At 37.4% G+C, this 22,197-nt stretch overlaps 2 protein-coding genes across 3 annotated transcripts; one reads left to right on the top strand and one right to left on the bottom strand.

Moving 5' to 3' along the window:
• Nucleotides 1-3,181: 3,181 nt before the first annotated feature.
• On the bottom strand, nt 3,182-16,765 carry LOC104248121 (pre-mRNA-processing factor 39-1). The gene is made up of 14 exons (XM_009804312.2): nt 16,568-16,765; nt 14,892-15,328; nt 14,295-14,398; nt 12,975-13,204; nt 12,183-12,350; nt 11,533-11,878; nt 10,920-11,063; nt 9,586-9,738; nt 9,376-9,492; nt 8,701-8,781; nt 8,433-8,582; nt 6,887-7,183; nt 6,201-6,314; nt 3,182-3,578 (listed from the first exon to the last, which is right to left on the bottom strand). Exons 2-14 carry the CDS (start codon nt 15,316-15,318, stop codon nt 3,471-3,473), a joined length of 2,439 nt encoding a protein of 812 aa, XP_009802614.1. The 5' UTR covers nt 15,319-15,328; nt 16,568-16,765; the 3' UTR covers nt 3,182-3,470.
• A 792-nt stretch (nt 16,766-17,557) lies between these two features.
• On the top strand, nt 17,558-21,580 carry LOC104248123 (hypothetical protein At1g04090). 2 transcript variants are annotated; one of them, XM_070156688.1, is made up of 2 exons: nt 17,558-17,925; nt 19,162-21,580. In XM_070156688.1, exons 1-2 carry the CDS (start codon nt 17,823-17,825, stop codon nt 20,763-20,765), a joined length of 1,707 nt encoding a protein of 568 aa, XP_070012789.1. In that variant the 5' UTR covers nt 17,558-17,822; the 3' UTR covers nt 20,766-21,580. The 2 variants fall into 2 exon arrangements, with proteins under 2 accessions (XP_070012789.1, XP_009802615.1); XM_009804313.2 differs by having other exon boundaries at nt 19,153-21,580.
• Nucleotides 21,581-22,197: the final 617 nt, after the last annotated feature.

Raw genomic sequence — 22,197 nt, 5'->3', positions numbered from 1 at the left:
TTTATCAAATACTTCCACATAAAACTATTTAATATATGCTGATTTAAATTTTATATGTTTCATTCTTCTTAACAGGATTTAAGGGTCTGACTTCGACGTGAATAATAGTGACTTATATTTGTTTCTTGCAATTGTCCAATTAGTGGTGCCACTAAGATTAAGCAAAGATAAGGCCCTTACTAGCATTGGCTGATATTAACCAATTAGATACCTCGAAAGGGCAAGATTAAAATTACTTGCTAGTTAATAGTAAAAAGCCCCCACTTGGAAGGTGCGAGCGGTTAGCCTCGGTGGGTAGCAGGAGGAGTAGAGGTAGGCCTAAGAAATTTTGGGGAGAGGTTATTAGGTGGGACATGACACAGTTGGAGCTGACTGAGGACATGACCCTAGATAGGAGAGTGTGGAGGTCAAAGATTAGGGTAGAAAGTTCGTAGGTAGTCGAGCATTTCTCTTTGTCTTACTCAGTTCGCTAGCATTAGTGTTAGTATGATATCTTTTATCCATATATGGCTATTAATACCTAGAGTTTGACTGCAATTTTGGATTCAATCTTATTTGATCTTGTTGTTACTCCTTCTTGTTGCAATTACCTTTTTTTTTTCAGTCGCTCTCTAGCCGAGGGTCTATCGGAAACAGTCTCTCTGCTCTTCCAGGGGTAGTAATAAGGCTGCGTACATCTTACCTTTCCCAGACTTCACTTGTGGAATACTATCGGGTTTGTTGTTGTTGTTGTTAATAATAAAAAGAAAATCAGAGTAGGAAAAACTCTAGAAGTCCAAAAATAGCATTGGCCCTTACTGAGCTTTCTGCTTTTGCATTTTTTTGATGTCTTTTTGTTTCAAAAGAAAAAATGCTTTCACAGTTTTGGCTATTTTCTTAGGAGTAGAACATTACTGGTTTAAGCACCTGAGTTTCTCTAGTGCATTCACTTGTATTTTTCTCTGAAAACTCAAATACAGTTTGAATTCAGTAGATGGACAGAGGAGGATGGAGTCTATGCTCAATGGGTTCATCTTAATCAGTTATTTTTTATACCGAATATAAATATATACGTAATAATTCATTAAATTTTTAATAAATAAGTTTCTTAGCCCATAATATTAAAAGTACGAGCTCAGTGCTAAGAATCTTATAAATTAAACTTATCAAAGTTTGAATCTTGAATCCTCTGTGGATAGATAATTAGGGGAGAAGTTGACAACACTGTGAAAAGTACGAACATAGATCAAATGAATGATACAACGGGAATGTTACTTGAAGAATATCCTTCTCCTCCACTTTTTGGAAAGAAAGGTCAGATTCGACCGATTTCGTCGAAATTCTCAGTTTTGACTAGGGGGTGGCAATTTGAGCTCAAACTCATCTAACCCGTCCAACTCGTTCAGAGATTAATAGGTTGGGTTACAAATAATTTAGCTCATTGGTCAATTTGGGCTAAGCCCAAGTTAACCTATTATATTCTATAGCCCCTTCTGACCAATTAAGCAGCCCAAATACAATCCATAAAACTCACCCAAAACAAATGGTATCTCAACCCAACTTATATAGAAATTTATTTAGTTGCCCCAATTTTACTTCTTTTTTTTTTTGTATTTTTAATTTTCAGTTTTTTTCTGCACTCCCCACCCCCTCCCCCTCAAAATTTTTTTTTTTACTTTTTCTTTTTTTGTATTTCAAAAAAAAAATTACGTTTTTTTTTATTTTTAATTTTCTATTTTCTGTTTGTTTCGTTTTACTGTATGCCTCACCCCCACACCCAAAATTTTCTTCGAAGTACACATTTTAAGGTAAAATGTTTTTTTATGCAAGATGAGCATGGTTCTAAAACATGGGTCAAGTTGGGCGGGTTGGGGTATGATCCATTGTTTAGCCCATCTTAGCCCAAGTACACTTTGGGTTGGGTTGTGTTGGGTTGGGCAATGACCCATTTATTGACCTAACCCATCTTGACCCGCCCAAATTCAACCCAACCCGCCCATTTGCCACCCCTAGTTTTGACTTCATATGTTTTGCAGAGAACACTTGTGGAATCAACCACCTAAATACACATCATTTTTCTACGTCCGGGCACACCTTTTGGACTACTCTATTCTATTAGCGGCTCAGAATTCATTTCGATCGTTAAGAAATCTAGAGGATTTAACAGATAGAGAAAGTAGGAGAGTCCTTGTGAAATTCAGCATCTTATTGAGAAAGAAATAGGAAGAATCGTCATTTAACACCTTGCTACAATTTTAGCTGATCTTTAAAATTACACACCTCTTACTAGCTGAGGCCTTTATACTATATAGTACATAATCATGATACCTATCAACGAAGTATTCAACTTTTTGCTGTGTTGAACAGGAAATTATTTGTTTCTTTTTCTGTTCTTGACAAAACAAATTTTGTATTTTGAGTCATGGAATATTAACTTCGATGAATTTGTTCTCAATCTTCTGAAAAGTCCTTAGAAGTTGAAAATTCAAACTCAACTAGAGCCTATCACTGGTAAAAGCACATCATGGAAGGGAAAGAAGCGAAAAGGTGAAAGCACAAGACGAGAAAAACAAATTCGGAACCTACATTCTGTTAGAGAAAGAAGTTGAGACAACATATTGAATCGCAGAATGAAGTTGGAACATGGATATATTGTCAAGCGTTGTGGGTTGGATCAGTTAGTTCCTTAACAGAGTAATTTTTGGTTGCCAAATAAATTACCAGATAAAGAATCTAACGCAAAATTCATGACCTCCGAGGCTCACGAGCAAGCTTTCTTCACCAACGCACAAAGAAACCTAACTACCTAATTCATCTGCCGTTTACGTGTTTTTTTTTTTTTTTGGCAATTAACTGTTAGCATTTCACTTTCGTGTTTTCAAGGAATTAAAGCTACATTCTTTACTGTTTTTTCTTTTTTCCGCGCCTGAAGTTAACACTTGCCCAGTACGATTACGTTAGAGCTGTTACCAGACAAGTACAAAGGGTAACCGGGTGAAAGCAACTTACACGCCTCTCCACACCAGCGTGAAACATCCGCTTCACAGGTATTATGAGCCAACTTTTCATGATACCCATGAATGAAGGCTCTCCTCTGAAAATAAGAATACAGAACTCCAACTGATGCTCGGCCTCCGGGTAGCAGAAAATCCTTGCACTCTGGAAATACAGAAATAATACTACAAAGACAGTGGAGATGGGATAGGGAAACATAACATTTTGCAACATATTTTCCTGTAACTAGCATGTCAAAACAAAAAAGTATGGTACAATAACTAGAAAAAAGCCAACAGAAGATAAACAATGGATTTCCAACATTGCCCATCAGCCTAAGATGTGACATCACTAGATTGCTCAATTTCCTATCCTACAGCTCATTCACTCGAAATACAACCATGTGGAAGAACTCAGGGTATTGCAATGTATTCTGGCCGTTGACGGGAAGATACAAACTATATCCAGCAAAAAATTGATGTGGAATTTTTGCCATCTCAATAATAACTGCCATAATAAGCTGTAGGAGGAACAGTTGTAGCTTGTGGTGCTGGCGGCAAGGTGGGAGCGGCGGCTGGCTGTGCATAATTCTGCTGAGGGAACGCCTGGCAGTTATAACAGAGTTCACTTAGCAACAAAAAACAACACCAGAGGGTTTCCACCTTGGGTAGCATAAACATATGGCGATATAAAGCAAATATGGAAACATACTACACCTCTCTGCCCCCATGGAGGGTGGGGGCTAGAGAAGAGGGTGTACAAGGACACATTTTTACTGATTAAGAAAAGCGAAAAAATAGGTTTAAATACAAGAAAAATATTACAGACTCCAGAAAGAAAGAAAAACTCCAGTTCAGCATAGCAGCAGCTATGTAGCTGAAATGTTCCGAAGTAGGGAACTTCATAGGAGTCCAATTTACATAATAGATTAATTTCTGAGCAGATATTCAGTAAATTTCACGCTCTGCTACAATTTTGGTCCACTGGACTAAACTTCCCCCAACGCAACACGAAATTTGAGAAGCTTATACAACAACCAAATCTACCTACCAAGACACTAACTGGAATTGAATGACACCTTGTACTTGTGGAACTTATAATAGTAATTCTAAAGATCCAACTAATTGAGAGAATTTCATTGCAGTGAGCAAAAATAAATTCAATTATTCTTACCAAGGTAAAATAACTTAATGATTGAGATAGTAACGAATTTATTGAAAGCTATTAAAAAGATGTGCATGATATTCACATGAAGATTCCTTGCGCACTATAAGTCATCCGTTACCAAGGATAATTATGACTAGATATAGTTAGAAGGAATTCCAAATTACATAGTCACCGCAGATTGGAGAGAAATAAGGACAAATGTGACAACTATTCTACTTTTGAGAAAGAATTTCCATTGAGACCTTAATATTGTTGGGGCTGTGGCTTGCCACTACAACAAGGCTTCATTAGCTAACAGTTGACTAGAAACCCATATTGACAACACGAAATAATATTCGCATGCCAAATAAATAGATATCAAATCACCAAATGCAAAAATAGCCAAATTCAACCACCACAAGTTCTTATTTGCACGATATCTTTCTCAAGAACCACCAATTGTCCAACCAATGGACTGATCTAAGGAAAGATCTTCATCAAAAAAGAGAAAGTATGACAAATATACCATAAGAAGTAATCACGTTTTCATCTATCATTATAATCATATGCATTGTTACAATGAACAATTGGTACATACCCCCCCCCCCAAACCCTCCCAAAGACAAGAGTCAGAGTGGCTTTCCTAATTTGCTCCCTTGTTGACTCAAACCCCCAACTAGGGGTGGGTATCGGTCGGTTCGGTTCGGTTATGAATATTATCGGTTTTGCCTATCGGTTATCGGTTTATAAATATGATAAACCGATAACCAAACCGATAAGATATTGGTTATCGGTTATTGATCATTATCGGTTCGGTTATCGGTTTACCTGATAAGATAAAACTAAAACAGATTCTGCAAATGAGAACAGTTCTATTTTATGTTGCTTAGATATATTGGCATTCATTCTCTTTTTCAATTGATCAATATTCTTTAGATAGAAAATGTTTCTTCTAATTGTAAGATTTTCTTGCTGCCAAAAGCACCCACATCATCTGATTGAGTAACAGGACAACCAGTTAAAGTTATCTTACTGCAACTTGACTTGAGTCTTCCAAGAAAAACTTTGATTTAATAATCAGTGAATTTGCAAGTAAAGCCAATCCATCTGGCGGAGAACTGGTGAGGGCGACAGGGTGTGAGGCGGAGAAACTGAGAAGTGAGAACTATGTATATGAAACCCTAGAGTATGTATATACTTAAGGGTAAACTAGTAAATTAGTTAACCCTTATTGGGTTATCGGTTTTACCCAATAACAGAATTGCCAAACCGAGCCCGAACCGATAACCCAATAAAACTTTTTTTTACCCGTTACCGAACCGTTAACCCAATACCGACCCAATAAATAATTAACGGTTCGGGTTATCGGTTTTACCCGATATATGCCCACCCCTACCCCCAACGTCGCAGTTGGAGGTGGAAGGCCCTTTCACTAAAGCACATGTGCTATCTACAATATTTGGCAGGAATAACAGTGTATTCCCAAAGCACACTAGACCATTGGATGTACCAATTTGGTGATCTTGGACTTGTGTGTTTCTGTGAGGATAAAGGTTCATTGTCACACCATTCCAAACACAAGGGTTAACCGTGAATTAAGCCTGAAGTGCAATTTCTCCAACATATATTTAATGTATAAGAGCTACTGGCAGCAGGACACCAATTTCTAGTCTTACTCTGGATTCTAGAACTATGTCTAATGCCCTAGTAACTTTGACCGATGAAATCAACATAAAAGAGATGAATGGATGAACTACTTCTTGATAGTTACATTCTCAAGATAATAGAAGTAAATGAAACGATTCAATTTTGAACACTGAAATGCTACAATTTAGCAAGCCTTGTGGCCTCACCACCATTTTCAGACTTAAAACTGGGTAACTTAGAGGGCATCAAATTTTAATCTCACCAACCATTCTTAGCATACAAGGACATGAAAACAATTTTTAACCCAAAAAAAGCTAACCATGAAAACTATAGAACTGGTTAATAAAGTATCCCTGCTGAAACCATAATGCAAGTTGGTAATGTATGCTAGACAAGCAATGAAAATGCTGATATATAAAAGGCGCTCCACTTACCTGCGCCGGGTATGTTGAAGGATAAGCACCATAACCAGCACTTGAGGGCACTGGTGCAGGCCCTTGAGGAGGTGCATAGCTGGCTCCGTAACTGCTGTAAGCACCATATGCTGCCTAAAGTTCAACAAACACAATAGAAAACTAAGCCACTGATCACATAACTGTTTTGAACTGTATATATTCTAGAAAAGTTAATTCCACGAATAATCTTGATAATCTGAAAGAATATATGGACTGAGCAAAACATGAAGATTCACACACATGGACATACAACACTCTCAAGCTTTAATGGCCACAGGGAGAACTGAAATACATGCGTAAAGGAAGACCTCCATGGACCCGAGGGGTGGAGAAAAAGAAAATATGTAACAAGAAACTGAGTGCTGGAGAGTGATAAAGCAATTGCGCACAGAAAAGCTATATGTTCACAGAAAGCTGATTCAGAGGAAAAAGGAAAGGAGCATCCAAAATCCATTTAAATACAAAACTTATTTGTTTAACTCCATGATGGGGTTCCAGTTTAACCTAAATCAACATGTTGGTTAAAGCATGCTTAACACATATATAATGGTTCCACATTGCATTGCTCTGGGAAGCATATCCAGATCCGCACTCTAGGGAGAGAGATTTGAACAAGGGGGCAACCCATCTTTAGTGAAACTGTTAACTATTTGCCATAACATTACCTGTTGTGCATAACCAGGATTCCACTGCTGTGGTGGGGCTTGTGCAGCCTGTGGCCAGGTTTGACCTTGTACACCATAACCTGCAGGCCATTGATTTTGCGCTCCAGGAAATGCACCAGCCACTGAGGGGTTAGATGCTGCAACAGCAGACTTTGCCAGCTTTGTCTTCTCAGAAACTAAATAATCGTCAGCCTGACGTTTCTTTGAATCTGAAGAGGTTCTATGGCGTAAGAAGAGCTTAGCATGCCGATCATCAGCCTTCTTAATTGATGCTGCATCTCCAAAAAGATCTAGAAACTGCAGACACTTTCTCAGTCTCAGAACATTTCGGCAAAAGCATCAAAAAGTGCAGCCCCGACAGACGGATAACGGTATACAAATAGCACAAAGCAGCGACAGATGGATCATCAAATAACACAAAACATAATCAGTTAAGACACTCAAAAGCTATTTTAATTTTGTGAAGGCTCACAAGAGTCAGAAATAATTCCAAAGAAAACAAATCCCTCTGTAAACTCCCCTTGCACCCACAAAACATTTCAACATGTTTACACTTCAGAGTCTTTAAAAAATCAAAAGATGTGTAGGCTCATGAATCAGAAATAACTCCCAGTAAAAAGATCTCCATCCAGACTCTCCATTCCAAAATGTATACACTTTAAGGTCTATAAAACAAGATTGTGAAAGCTCGAGAATCAAAAATCTCTTTATAGAATCCCTATTGCATCTCCAAGACATTCTGAAGTGTTTACGCTTCAAGAATCAGAAATGATTGCCAATAAAACAAATTTCTCTCCGGACACCCCATTGCATCGCTAAGAGATTCGGATATTATTCGAATTTAAACCATCATATGATTTGATTAAACTACCATGATATAGTAATTTGGTTATTGGAACAATCAATCATTCAAACACAAAGCGAAAATTTCAAGAAATCAAGTCCATACTCGAATTTAAACCATGTCATGTTTTAAACATCAGGGCAACATGATAAACAAACTCCCCACTGAACTTAATATGTTTTTCTACTTCCTACATCCCAAAAATAGTGACCTCTTTTTCTTTCTTGGAGGTCCGACAATAGTGTCCCTTTCTAATTTGAACAATTTTAACTCCATTTTTACCAGCTTTCTTATCTTCACAGTATAGCAAACTTGGAAAAGTACCTAAAGATATATGCCAACTCTAATCCAAGTGCATATCTGCCAGGAATACTAGTTCAGGGATGGGTTATCAGCTTAATAAAGTATGTCCAGCTTGTTCAATTATTTCAGTTCAGTCAGTTTGTATCAAAAAGAGGGAATTCAGGTATCAGGAATATGGTAGTGCGCCATCTTGGAATATGCAGACAACAGTCTTGTGCTAAAAGCCCATGATATATATATATATATATAACTGAACGCATTTCAAAGCATATCTGGTCAAGATCATAAGTTCAAATAACCTAAGTTTCCCACGAGAACAGCGCAAGGCATATTTGTTCTAACATTGAGAGCATCACAGTCCCAAACCTCTGTCAAGTACCCAAATCTAACAGTTCATACCTCCAAGAAAATGCTTGATAACTCCTCTCTTTCATCAACACTTGCAACGCTAGGGTTCTCAGGGGATGGAACTATGAACTTATCAACCAATGAATCCAGCAAATCTATTCTCTTTGGTAGCGACTGAATGGATTCTAAATGGATCACTGCCTGTATTTTTTAAATGAAAACAGCATGTCAATAAGAAAACACCAATTCCTCCACTCATTATGCCTTTGGATGTGAGAGAGAGAGAGAGAGGGGGGGGGGGAGAGAGAGAGAGTCGGACCTCCAGAAGTGGTTTTGACAACTGGACATTCTCAACTGCTTGATCAAGAATTTCCCGAGCTTTTCCCACCTTCCCAGAAACCTTTCAACAGAGATTTTGTGATAGTGAGCCAAAGGAGGACAAATACATAAATTTCAATGATGACTCTAATCACGAGGAACTCGAAGCAAAGAAAGATGTTTCCATGTTATCAACACCCAACATTACAGGGGGATCAAGTCAAAGTCCTTAATGACTCTCCACGCACTTGCACTAATTCTGCTTTCTTTTCCTACAGAAAAGCCTTCCACAAGGGCAGTGAAGAGTGTGTACATATAAACAAATAACTAAAGTGATTGAGAATCAGATGATTATGTGGAATATTGTGACAAGCTATGGTCTACATAACTATGTCTTACTATATATGTTGGTGTATGATTGCAACATAAATTATGATGATGCACGTCCATAAAACAGAGAATCATTCCGAGATTATACTAAACAATGTTGGGAAGCCCATTCACAGATGAGAATATCAAATTCCAATTTCCATAAACATCTCCGAAGCAAAACAATATCTATAATTGATCACCACAATTGGAAGACGCACACTACAACAAGATGGAAAAGGCAATAGTCAATTACTTGAGACAAAGATGTAAAAGCTGGATAACACAAGACACAAAAGAACTATACCAAGTACAAAAACCGAGAGTACTGTGCAAGCAATAATGGCAGACTCTGCGAGTGCTCCTTTCCTTTTTCAATGGCGATAGCTTGTTCGTATACTGAACAGGCATCCTCAAGATTCCCCTTCAAAGAACCAAGAAGAAAACGATCCATTAGATAAGTTAACAAAGATCAAATTTAATCCTGAAACCTTAGTAGGTCATGAAACAATCTTACAAGTCGACGTTCCATGTTCGCATGCTTGATTATTGCTTCTACAAGTCCAGGTGATATTTCAGCGTGCACAAGTTGATACGCAGCCTGAGCACCAGGTATATCACCACGTTGCTCCCGCAATCGAGCAGCAAAAAGGTGAATCTCTGGCTGTCTCTGTTAAAGGTGGGACAAATGAGAGCGATTATTAAATATAGTAGGATTGAAATTTGAAAGGCAACTATTCAAACAACAGCTCTAGGCACGATAAATTAATTTCCAACAATACTTCATAGGCATCCTCATGCAACTCGCTTCCACCCTTTCAAGTACAAACTCTTGACAAAGAAAAACCACACTATTATAACCACACAAGTCTTTGAGGGTCATATATTGCATGAAGAGTGAAATATCCTTAGAAACCAGCAAGAAATTATCAGTAACAACTTCAGATCTCACTTGAATTCAATACTTTAACACTTCAAAAAACTTTTTGCAAGAGAATGTATATTTGTGAAAGAACTAGAAGAATTAAAATAAATAGCACTTTAACTTGTTGAAATTATCTTCATAAATCCCAGCAGGAACATTGTACGTTTGTCTAAGTTATCCAAGTGGGGGAATTGCCTACGACCTTGTTGGTCAACTAGAATTACCAGCGCATTAACTTGAATGCGCAGACCCATAATCCCCTCTCCGATGCTAAGAAATCTACTAAAGAGCAATTTCCCTGCAGAGACTACAGGATGACAGACAATCAAGCAAGCTTATCCGCGGATGACCAGCAAAACACTGGCATTAGCATTACCAGCCCCTGGATTTAGATTATTCAGGTGGAGCAATCTACAACCCAGGCTATAAAATATACTGAAGAGTGATCTCAATGCTAAGTTTGCAAGATGGCAGAAAAATAAGCAAGTTTACCAGGGTGCAACAGAGTTCAACCTTCCATGGAAAACTATCTACCATTTCTGTTCATCATTGCAGTCAATTTATATTACAGCAGCGGTTGGGTTTTCCTCAGAGTTCAACCTTCTATGCCAAGATATTTCTAATATTTAAAATATGGAGGGGGGAATACTGATCCCATTCAATAGAAAAGCCAGTTATCATCTTGACATGGGAATAGAAATCTCACAAAATCTTTAAATACTAGACTTTGAGATGAAAAGTTAATAACCACTAAACAGCTCATCCGGACAAGCAAAGAGTTGAATAATTTTTCAAAATTCAAGATAGTAATGAAGCATACGATTCAAAAAATGGCCCCCTAAACGCAAAGAGAATGTCACGTTGAACAAACCAAATATAGTCACAAAGGGGAAATCCCCAAAAAAAAAAAGTTTATGAGATTTTACCTTGACAAAGACTTGAGTGGCACGAGCAAGGGCATTATCGGCAAGATCCAAACTTCCACTTGTTTCCATACACGAAACATACCGAATCCAAAATTCAGGATAATTGGCACAAGCAATCAGACATCTCTCATACAGCTTGACCACCTGACTTGCACAAGTAACAAATGGGTTAACACATACTAATGTTCTACTGTATAAGGAAATTCCACCAAAAGCTGAAAGGACTAAGAAGTACTCCTCTGGTGGAACAGGGCCCCTCTAATACAAAAGGGGGGCCCTTCTAGCCTGACATGGTTAGGAAGATAAGAACACACCTGCATGCATAACATTGGAACTTCAAAACAAATATTCCACGATACAACAGATCATGAACCCAGAACGTCGACTCACAAATGAGGGTTTGAAGTACTTAGCCTTATAGAAAGCAAATGGATGGTCCATGCTTTAGTCCAAGTTCAATATCCCGTTTAAAAAGATGCTTCATCCGATGGTTTAGCCAATATAGCATATGAGGCAGCAGATATTACTTTAACTGTAAATAAATGTATAACAAGGCAACTAAAGCTATAAATAAAGAGATATTGAAAATCCACAAATAACCAAACCAAAGTACCTTATTGAAGTCATCTCCTCCTTCTATGAAATCAAGATAACTGTTCCAATTTTCAAGCTCCGCAACATTAAGAGGCCGCACATGAAAGTATGGCCTCCTTATAGCAGTTTCAAAATCAATGATCTTAGAATCGAACTCTTTAGCTTTCTTATACATCTCTTCTCTAATGGCGATATACTTCTCCAACTCCTCGGCATCTTTTAAGATTGCACTTACAGGTTTAGAAGGCTCAGAACTAGGATTAACCTCTCCCTCAATCTGTTCACTGCCAGCTTCTGCTGCAGCTGCAGCTTCTTCAGGAGTTCGTAGCTCTGATATAGGCCTACTAGCCACCAGCTCCTTAAAACTGTAGATACAATTGCACCAGGAAAGCAACAATAGTCACATCAACTACTTTTCTTGCATCAATATCAAGATGCTTAAACAAGGAACTTGCAAAAACCAGATACTTAAACAAGCAAGGTATCCACTTAAGTGTACTGCCGACGATTGAGCTTGTTTATATAAAACCAAGTAAAGGTGTATTCTATTCACAAGGCAATCAGAAAAAAATGGTACTGTAAGAGATTGATCTAGAAGCTCGACCACTGAATCTGAGAGCCTTGAATGAATAATGAAAATGCAAAATAAGCTTCAAGGAAGATAATCACCCTTCAAAATAGCGATCGAGCTGCTGATTTGGATTCTGCAATATCTGAGTGTATATGGCAGCAACATTTGACCAGGCCTGCTGTGTGTACTCGTACTCCAGGTACTTATCCCAAAGTGGAAAAGACAGGTAGTCTGTTCCAACATACACTAATCCTCTTTCAAATAACCTAACAAACCAACAGAACAATGTACCATAGGATTAATAATAACACACACATGCCTTTGCATGGGCTCTAGAAAATGCAGTACATGAGAAGAGTTCAAGCGAAAGTACTAATTCACTCAAAGAGCAGACACTCCCACAAATATGCTGCATTTACCTTCCTCAAAACAATCTTACAATGTCCGTGAAAGGAGCAGTGAGAGGGCATCTTAGCCTTACTGGACGAGATCTTCTCAGCAGCAATGCGGTTATTGATGCACCTCATGTGCGACGGTTAATAACAGCAAAATATCATGGAGAACTACATGGACTATACACAGCCCTAAGGACAGGGAAAATAGAATGGGGAGAATAAGGCCATAAAATATAATTGAATCCTGAAGAAAATTCATATGGCTACAGTAGCCATAGAATCATGTGGATTGCACATCAGTTATACAATCCTGAAGTGCAATCCAAACAAACCTTACACCATGCAGATGAATAAGAGCTGTTGCAGACGTGCTGAAATCAGGTCAGATAGCATTGAAAGATCATATAGTTTGGCACAAAGAAAAAAATTATAAGCATCTTGCGCCAATGATCTCCCATGCAAAACTAGAACAAATCAGATCATCAACAACATTACCTTCTAATGGTGTCAGGATCTCCATAAGTGCTTATAGCAAAAACACAATAGTGCAACCACATATCTACCGAATATGTCACGCCTTGAACAGCTCGTTCATAGACCTCCACAACTTTGTCGACAGAACCAAGACGTGCCTCATGATCTGCATATTTCTTCCAATAACCGTAACATAGAGGAAATTCTGCCAAGAATGCATCATAAACCTTCCGAATCTTCAAAATGTTGCCCTACACATTGTCACAATGGCTATTGAATCAATCATTGAGAAAATTTGTGTCCACAAGATATAGAATATAGACAGCCACAAGCAGATTTTAGCAAGAGAATTGGACCTTGGAAAGTTTGCTCTCAAAAGACAAATACACAATCCACATTATAGATGAGCTTGTTTGCTTAATATAAAGATTAAGAAATTAAAGCTGTCCATAAATGACAATGTATTAGATTCTTTTTTTTTTTGGAATAACTAGACTAAAATGTATTAAATGGTAGGCAGATCATTGAAGAAAAGCCATATTACTATCAATCAATATTAATTTGATTTCATGGAAATAGGAAATATTTTAATCAAAGCCAAATTGATTAAATCTTTTGTGATCCAAACAAGGAAAGTGCAAAGTGACGTGGATAAGAGCATCACCATTCTTGCACCATTAAATCTCATGCTAATGAAAAATGATCTTTTGTGACTGTTATACATCACTGACTACAATCCTGGCAACCACCAGATTAAAAAAATCTAAAATATACTGGTAATTTCAGCTAAAAACATGGACACCACTAAAAGTTTTTCCTAAGTAGGTTAACACATGGCATGGATGGGAAGAGAGAAGAATAGAACACCACCAACTCGATAGTGCTCCATGTGTCAAAGAAACAAGAGATTTATCTAACTAAAGAATAACTATAAACATAAAAGATATGAGCTACGAGATAAAGCATCTATCTGACGCAACTCTTGCAGTAATAGATCGGTTAGAGTGTAACAGAATTTAATCCTTTTAAGTATGGTGATTAATTTATAGCTTGACAACAAATTTACATGTATGTAATTGAGGAATTTTCTGCCACACTACCCTTCTCTCTAGCATGAAAGTCAGATATATTTTTATAGCAAAAAATTGTACCCTGTCAATTCAGCTGCGCAGGAAAGACAGTACCTTTTCGGATAGGTACTTCACTCAATGGGAAAGAGTAGCAACTTTAAATAAAATGAGAATAATGAGAAACTCTCTTATCTCAATACAGAAAACTGACGAAGAGAAAATGAAGAATACCAAGATGACAAATTCCTAAACAGAAGGCCAGTTAAAGTACCTCTGACATCTTCTCTGTCTCCTCAATAAGGGAAGTCCAGGCATTGAAGTCTAAAGAATTTGTCCTTACTATGCTCCATAATCTTTCCTCTTCAGGAGATAAAGCTGTCAACAGAAAGCATAGCCAGTAAGTTTACTAACCGCTGATGCAACTGACATTCAGGACAAAGGGAGAAAAAGGAAATTTTAAATTTAGAAAGATTAAACGAGGAAAGAAAACAAAATTGATCAAGCAGACAACATGCTGCAGGAAAGAGTAAAAGGAAAGCTGACTGGGAAAAGCAGCTGGTTACAATATGAGAAGACTGCCGAGAAAATCAAATAACTACCAACCACCAAAGACATTCATAGAGACCCAAGCTAAGGCAGCATCCTTGCGTAACTTCACATTTTATGCAGATTTTCTTTTGTAAAAGAAATGACACAACATATCTACTAAACAAATTTATATCAGCATCATGTATTTGTATTATGATTCTCGTGACTAATTAAATTGATGACAAGCGTCCCTTAACATCTAATTAAGTACTTATTTAGTTTAATTGCAGAAGTAGCAACAGCAGATGACACAAGGACACTGAACAGCTAAAAACTGTACCTAAGCCATCTTCTGGCTGATGCATATTGGAATTTCCATGGACATCTGATGCAATCCCATTTTCAGCAATGTCTCTTGCTTCAATAGTGCTGTTGCCATTTGCAGAAGAGTCATAAACAGCCGCTTGGGATGAACCTGCAGCTGCATCTTCTAGAGCTGCAAGATCCTGGCTGGCCTCATATGTCATAGCAGTAGCACCTTCTTGCTGGGTAGACACTGCATCAGCAGTATATAGGTTTCCAGCTTCTACATTAGAAGATGCTAACTCCCCAGCGCCATTTGGACATGGAGTGGCCAAATCCCCAGCATTTCCAGCATCGGAAGAAGTATGGGTGCCAGCATCATCAGGAACTTTTGACGAATAACCAGCAGATTTATAGTCAGTGACTGACGAGGTTTGAGCTACCGCAGTTTCACTATCGCCCATAGTTTAAAATCTGTCTCCATAACAAGCAGAATTGATTAGTACAGCAATTAAGATTAAGAAAGGAAAATTATACACATTTGTTGCCCAGATATCTTATTATAAACATATCAAAGGAACGAGTAGGATAATAAGTAAACATAGTAAGAGATTTTATATGCAAAACAAGAATAACATACATAACTGAGTGTGTATTGGAGTAAAATGTTATATACTTTCCTCTTCTTTTTTACTCGTTTCTTCATATATTTTTTAAGTGACCTTAAAGATCGCGTACACAATATAGAATATAGGCCATCAGACAGGCTCTATCTGCTAAGTAAAGATGCTAGTTGTTTACTTAAGAAAACCTTCCTTGAGGCACAATTTCAACCATCTCTAAGTGGGCGTTTAGACATAAGAATGGTAAAATTTCAAAAAAAAAGTGGAAAAAAAAAATCAAATGAAAATGGTATTTGAAAATTAGAGTTGTGTTTGGACATGAATATAATTTTGGGTTGTTTTTGAAGTTTTGTGAGTGATCCGAGTGAAAATTTTGAAAAACGGTTTTTTGGAAATTTTAAATTTTCGAAAAATTTCAAAAATGCATCTTCAAGTGAAAATTGAAAATTTATGAGCAAACACTGGTTTCGGGAGAAAGTGAAAAAAAATCGAAAAAAGGAAAAATTTCTTATTTCCAAACGGCCTCTATCGCTTCCTCTAAAAAAAATGAGGGCAAAAGACAGAGAACTGAAATATTCATAATCTAGACCTAGTAAAAGCAAAACGTTTCTTTGCCCTTCTTATCCTACTATTAGGGCAAGCACTTGACTAATTGATGGTCCTAACAGGGCTTTGGATAAACAATCTGAAACGCTTAAAGACAGATGCATGTACAGTTGCCACTTGGCACTGAGAAAATATCCACACATGCCATGAAGTTGCACCAATTGCAACTAGTACTCAGCACCACTAAGTTAAAATCCTGAATCCGCCTCTGTCAGTGCTAGAATTTGAAATATCAGAATACAAATCTACAGTCTAAGCTTGAAAAAAAGTCATAAAACTATAAATCCTGGCAAATAACAGCTAATGAACTACGTTTTTGGGTGCGAAATCCTGGTACAACAGCGGGAAAACAAAATTTGGGACAGAGTTTCGGAAAATTAACGAGCTAAACTGGATAAGTTACAGCATGAATACGTAGAACAAGTAAAAGATAAAAGAAAAGTGTGCATTAATGTTACTTTAAGAAGCTGTAAATGGAACGCACCTGGTGGACTGACGGAAAGACGAAATCGAGGCGTCGACGAAGAGTTTCGAGAGGCGTTTTTGACAAAAGCTGCAGAGGTTTTCTCTCTGAGTTTAGGGGTTTTTCAGTGCTATGGAGGTAAAAGAGAAGGATTAGGGCAAATAAAATGAAGCGGTTGTTTGCCTATTGGGCGCGGGTGACTTGCCAAGGGTACTTGCACTATTTTTCATAGGATCGAAGGGTACTTTGTGTATCCATGACACTATATATATTTTTTATTTTTTTTATTTCTTTGGCGTGCCCTTTCTCGAATCTGCTTGAAATATGCACCAAATTACTTCTTTTACAAGGTTAAATTGAAATTTCATAGTAATTCAGGTTTAATTTAATTAATTTTAAAATAATAATAAAGTCACATATTATACTTCTTGAATTAAAATAACTAAATTGTGTGTATTCATTAAAAAAGACAAATGCCAAAATGTCAACTTTGTAGAGTGGGATGCATCTAATGAAAAAACTATGTAATTTTCATGTTAAAAATTAACAAAAAATTATGTTATTTACGATTTTAGACTACTTCTATCTTAAACAAAACAAATTAAAAATAGCAAAATAAAACAAGAAAAATTTATTTGAACTTCAAATAATCAGCTCGAATTTCAAGGTAATCAATTCCAACTTCATATACTTAGTTTAATAAGAATGTCGAACTTCAATGTAGCCTGAGTAATTAAAAATTTAAGTTAGAAACTCATCACTTACTCATGATTAAGTAAACCTTGTATATATAAAAGATATTTTTTTATATTTAATTTAATATAAATATTATGTACCATTAAGTTTTTACCATCAAACACTGCAACATAGAATGAAAACATTTAAAGGATTGCATTTAACATTAATGGGCCTAGAGGGATGAAATCCAGCTTGAATAGCTCTACTAGGCCTGTATGAGTAAGGGGGGCCCGTAACCTATAAAAAGCTGGTGAGTGGTGAGGACTCGAAAACAACAGTTGACGTCGTCATTCATCGTCCAATCTCTTTCCTACATCCTACGGAAACACAAAGACACGGAACTATTGATTCCCAGAAACAATATTCTACTCATTACATGCATAAAGATTCATCCCAGAACAATTGGGTATTCTAAAAAACTGATCTTTATAGAGATGCACTCACCTAAATCGAGAGAAAACACTTAATTTTGAATAGGTATTGGGAGATAATTGAGAAGAAAAGAAAAAGAGGGGGTGGGGGTGTGTTGGGCTGCAATATGTTTCGGTGCAAATGCTTCCGTTGGAGCAGAATTTCAGATCTCTCTTCTCGAGAACCTGACACATTTCTTCTGCCTGCACCCCTCCCACAATGGCCTCAAGGTATGCCAATTGGGAATCCCTGTTGATGTTTCTTTTGGCTGTCAATTGTCATTTTTGGAACTTTGTTGTAAAATAGTCACTTTAAAGTTCAATTGAATCAATCAACTGCGCCATAATGTTTAATTATTTTCGTGAGCTACATAAATTCTATGTATCCAATCTCATAATTTGACTGTTTTTATGCTGATAATCTATCTATGCAATCTAATTAAAGAAGTCACTTGGATTTGACAAAATGCTTATAAACTTTCTGGATGACTACACTTTTGATCTAAGATGTAGGGTTTAATCTTTTGTTATGTGACCATTGCTTTCAATAATTTGTATGCCTACTTTGCATTTAAAACAAGGAAAGAAGAACATATCTTTTTGTTCATTAGAAATTACACATCAATACCAGAGGGGCTTTTAGTGGCATGCTGCGATAACGTGATTATGTATTAGATCTTTTATCTGTTTATCTTAGCTTCAACTAATAGGCTCAGCATTCCACGAGGTTCTTGTTTACAGTATGGTTTAGTGGCTCGCAATGATCAACTTTAAATATGTTTCTGTACTGTTCAATAGAAGAATAGTATATGCTAAAGCTGCATGAGGTTGTTGCAACATTTGATTCTTTTAGCATGGTAAAGAAAAGAATGTAGTCTTTATTGTAATTCCAAGCATGTTATTGAGTGTGCAGCATGCTCAACATTTTATACTATTTTCCCCTTCTTAAAAGGGCCCTACAAGTTTTTAATACCTAGAGCTGTCAATGAAGTACGCTTAGTTTGGGAAGATGTTGCTGAAGTTCTTTGATTGATCAGCATTCAGCAATAGAGAGATAATGAGCTGGAAAATAAACAAATAAAATAATTTGCTCCTCATGGTTTGTTTGATCAACAAAATCTTATATGTTACTGGTTTCAATATTTATCCAATGCACCTAGTTTTCTTCATGATTAAGTTCTGACTATAAAATCAGGATGTTGTTAAAATTAAGAATTACTGATTCTAATTCTTTCTTTTTCTGGAATAAGATATTATATGTTCTTGGACTTGCATTAGTTTTCAGCGTCACATGATACAATGCATCTGTTTATGGGTCGTGCAATTAACTTGTACCTCAATAGACTATAAGAATCATGTTAGTGGATTGCATAAGAACCTATATCTTTTCCTGTCTCAACACATAAACTAAGAAAAGAACACTTCTAATGCAAGCATGTCTTCCGTTTTCTGTCTTAGAATGTTCAGCTACAGGATTTGCTAGTGGAATAATTAAACTAGGGGAATTGGAGGTTCATAAAATTAGCAAGTTTGAGTTTGTCTGTGGTTGTAATCTGTCACAAGACCGGAAACAGGGTGTTAGCTTTTATAAGCCAAGGGGGGTGCCAGATGGATTTTTTAGCCTTGGCCACTACTGCCAACCTAACAACAAGCCTCTACGAGGATATGTACTTGTTGCTCGGGAAGTGGCTAAACCTGAGGCAGGGGATCATTGCAACGGAAATCCTTGTTTACCTGCACTTCAGGATCCCCTAGATTACACATTAGTGTGGAGTAGTTCTGATGTTGGAAGTGAAGAAAACTTTGATGGATCTGGTTACTTCTGGTTACCGCAACCACCTGAAGGTTATAAAGCATTGGGGTTCATTGCGACTAATAAGCCTGTTAAACCTGAGTTAGGGGAAGTTAAATGTGTTCGAGCTGACCTCACTGATGAATGTGAAACTCACCGCCTGATACTCAAAACCAGCTCTGTGCTTTCAGAAGTACTGGCAGTTTGGAGCATAAGACCGCGGCATAGAGGAATGCATGGGAAAGGTATTTCAGCTGGTACTTTTTTCTGCAGTTGTTATTGGAGCACGGGGGAAGAGCTAAGCATTGCATGCTTAAAGAGCTTTGATATGAGTTTACAAGCAATGCCAAACCTTGATCAGATTCATGCGATCATTAGGCACTATGGTCCTACTTTATTTTTCCATCCAGACGAGGTCTATCTTCCATCTTCTGTACAATGGTTCTTTGACAACGGTGCATTGCTCTATACGAGAGGTGATTCAGTTGTTAAGCCTATCGAGCCTGACGGATCCAATTTACCTGGCGGTGGGACAAATGATGGCCAATATTGGATTGATTTGCCAAGCGATGTTCGAAGGGAGATTGTCAAGTTTGGAAATTTACAGAGTGCAAAACTTTATGTTCATGTGAAGCCAGCCTTAGGTGGAACTTTCACGGATATAGCGATGTGGATTTTTTGCCCCTTCAATGGGCCAGCCACTCTGAAGGTAGGCCTAGTGAATGTTCCTCTTAGCAAAATTGGTCAGCATGTAGGTGACTGGGAGCATTTCACTCTTCGAGTGAGCAATTTCACAGGGGAGCTGTGGAGTATCTATTTTTCTCAGCACAGCGGTGGTGAATGGGTGGATGCTTATGATTTGGAGTTTATTGCAGGAAATAAAGCTACTGTTTATTCATCAAAAAATGGTCATGCTAGCTTTCCTCATCCTGGAAATTACATGCAAGGGTCCTCAAAGCTAGGGATTGGAATTAGAAATGATGCTGCCCGTAGTAATCTTTGCATAGATTCTAGTACCAAATATGAAATTATGGCAGCAGAGTATCTTGGACATGGAGCTGTCAGCGAGCCATGTTGGTTACAATATATGAGAGAGTGGGGTCCAACCATTATTTACGACTCAAGAAAGGAGCTTGAGAAAATTGTAGATCGCTTGCCAGTGATGGTCCGAAATTCAGTGCAGAATATTTTTGATAAGTTGCCAGTGGAACTGTTTAAGGAGGAAGGCCCTACTGGGCCAAAGGAGAAGAACAATTGGGTTGGAGACGAAAGATGGTAGCACTTTTCTTATTTATATGATTATATACTCTTGCCGGCAGATGAGAGTTGGCATATTGGAAGTCTTGTTGTAACATTGTGTACAGAATCCACTTAATTGATGACTGTCGAAGTGTGAGGTGTTACCTTATGACTCGACTGTTCAAACAAGTTAAGCACACAAGATGTAATGGAAGTAAGAGGTGGGGAAATGGGCTTTGTAGTTGCTTTAGTTTAGCACACTTTGTGAGGACTACTCTGAGGATCTCACAAGCTCATAGTCCATAGCAGGAGGAGTTATGTTGATTCTTTGGTTATCTGCACAAGGGAATCAGAATACACTACTGATAAATCAAGAGGGCATTAACCACGCGGTAATCCTTCACCTTAGAGTAATGATTCTTGAACTCTTGTTATGGCCATTTTCATTCTGCAACTATCGCAATGTGCTGCTTCTCTTTCATTGTGGCATCAGGTTGTTCTTTGCTATATGAGCAAGTTATGCCAGTATATAATGTTTGGCATTGATGGTCTCCCATGTGTCCCACTAAGCTTGGGAGGCAGACACTTAGGAGAGTGATGTTTGGTTCGCTGACAAAGTTATGCAGAGTTCACAGTTGAGTTGTGATATGGGGATTAATCACTGGATTATTTAATGCTAATGATTTAGCGGATGTTTAGTTCATTGCATCAAAGACTGGATGTACAGTGTATAATACAAAAGTTCACAAATTTACCCTAGTTAAAGTAAATATAAAATGGAAAGATGAAATCGAGGTTATTCTGGTGTAAAATAATATTGGACTTGAGGTATAAAATCATACTGGTATACTTGTATTTGAAAAGAAATTTTAGACAGATGATAAAATAATACTGAATTTTACGGATTATTTTGCTAATCCCGGTAAGCAAAGGAAAACTTACACAAATGTCCTAAATAAGTCTAACTTATCAATATCTAGCCATTAGTCATAGACTTACCAAAACTACAACAACAACAACAACAACAACCCAGTGTAATCCCACAAGTGGGGTCTGGGGAGGGTAATATGTACGCAGACCTTACCTCTACCCGAGGGGCAGAGAGGCTGTTTCCAGGAGACCCTCGGCTCAAAGAGGCAACAAGAGACACTATATTAGTACTATCAATAGACTCATAATAAAACAACATAAAATACCATAAAATCCATAACATAACATAAATACCATAAAAAACAAAGTAACAGCAATATAAGAGATATAGGAAATACGAGAAAGACGTAAGGTATTAATACACAGCAGATAAAGCCCATCATCAGTAGTTGATCAATAGCATCCTAAGACTAATTCCTAACTGGCTAGTCTCACTCTAGTGCGCTGTAAAAAAGACATCACAATTTCCCCTAACCTACAACCTTAATGCTCGATCTCCACAATTCCCTGTTTAGGGCCATGTCCTCAGTAACCCTAAGTCG

This window comes from Nicotiana sylvestris, chromosome 9 (assembly GCF_000393655.2).
Source record: "Nicotiana sylvestris chromosome 9, ASM39365v2, whole genome shotgun sequence".
In the NCBI taxonomy this organism is placed as follows: domain Eukaryota; kingdom Viridiplantae; phylum Streptophyta; class Magnoliopsida; order Solanales; family Solanaceae; genus Nicotiana; species Nicotiana sylvestris.
The sequence above is the reverse complement of the archived record's forward strand: the minus strand, read 5'-3'. Positions and strand labels throughout refer to the sequence as shown.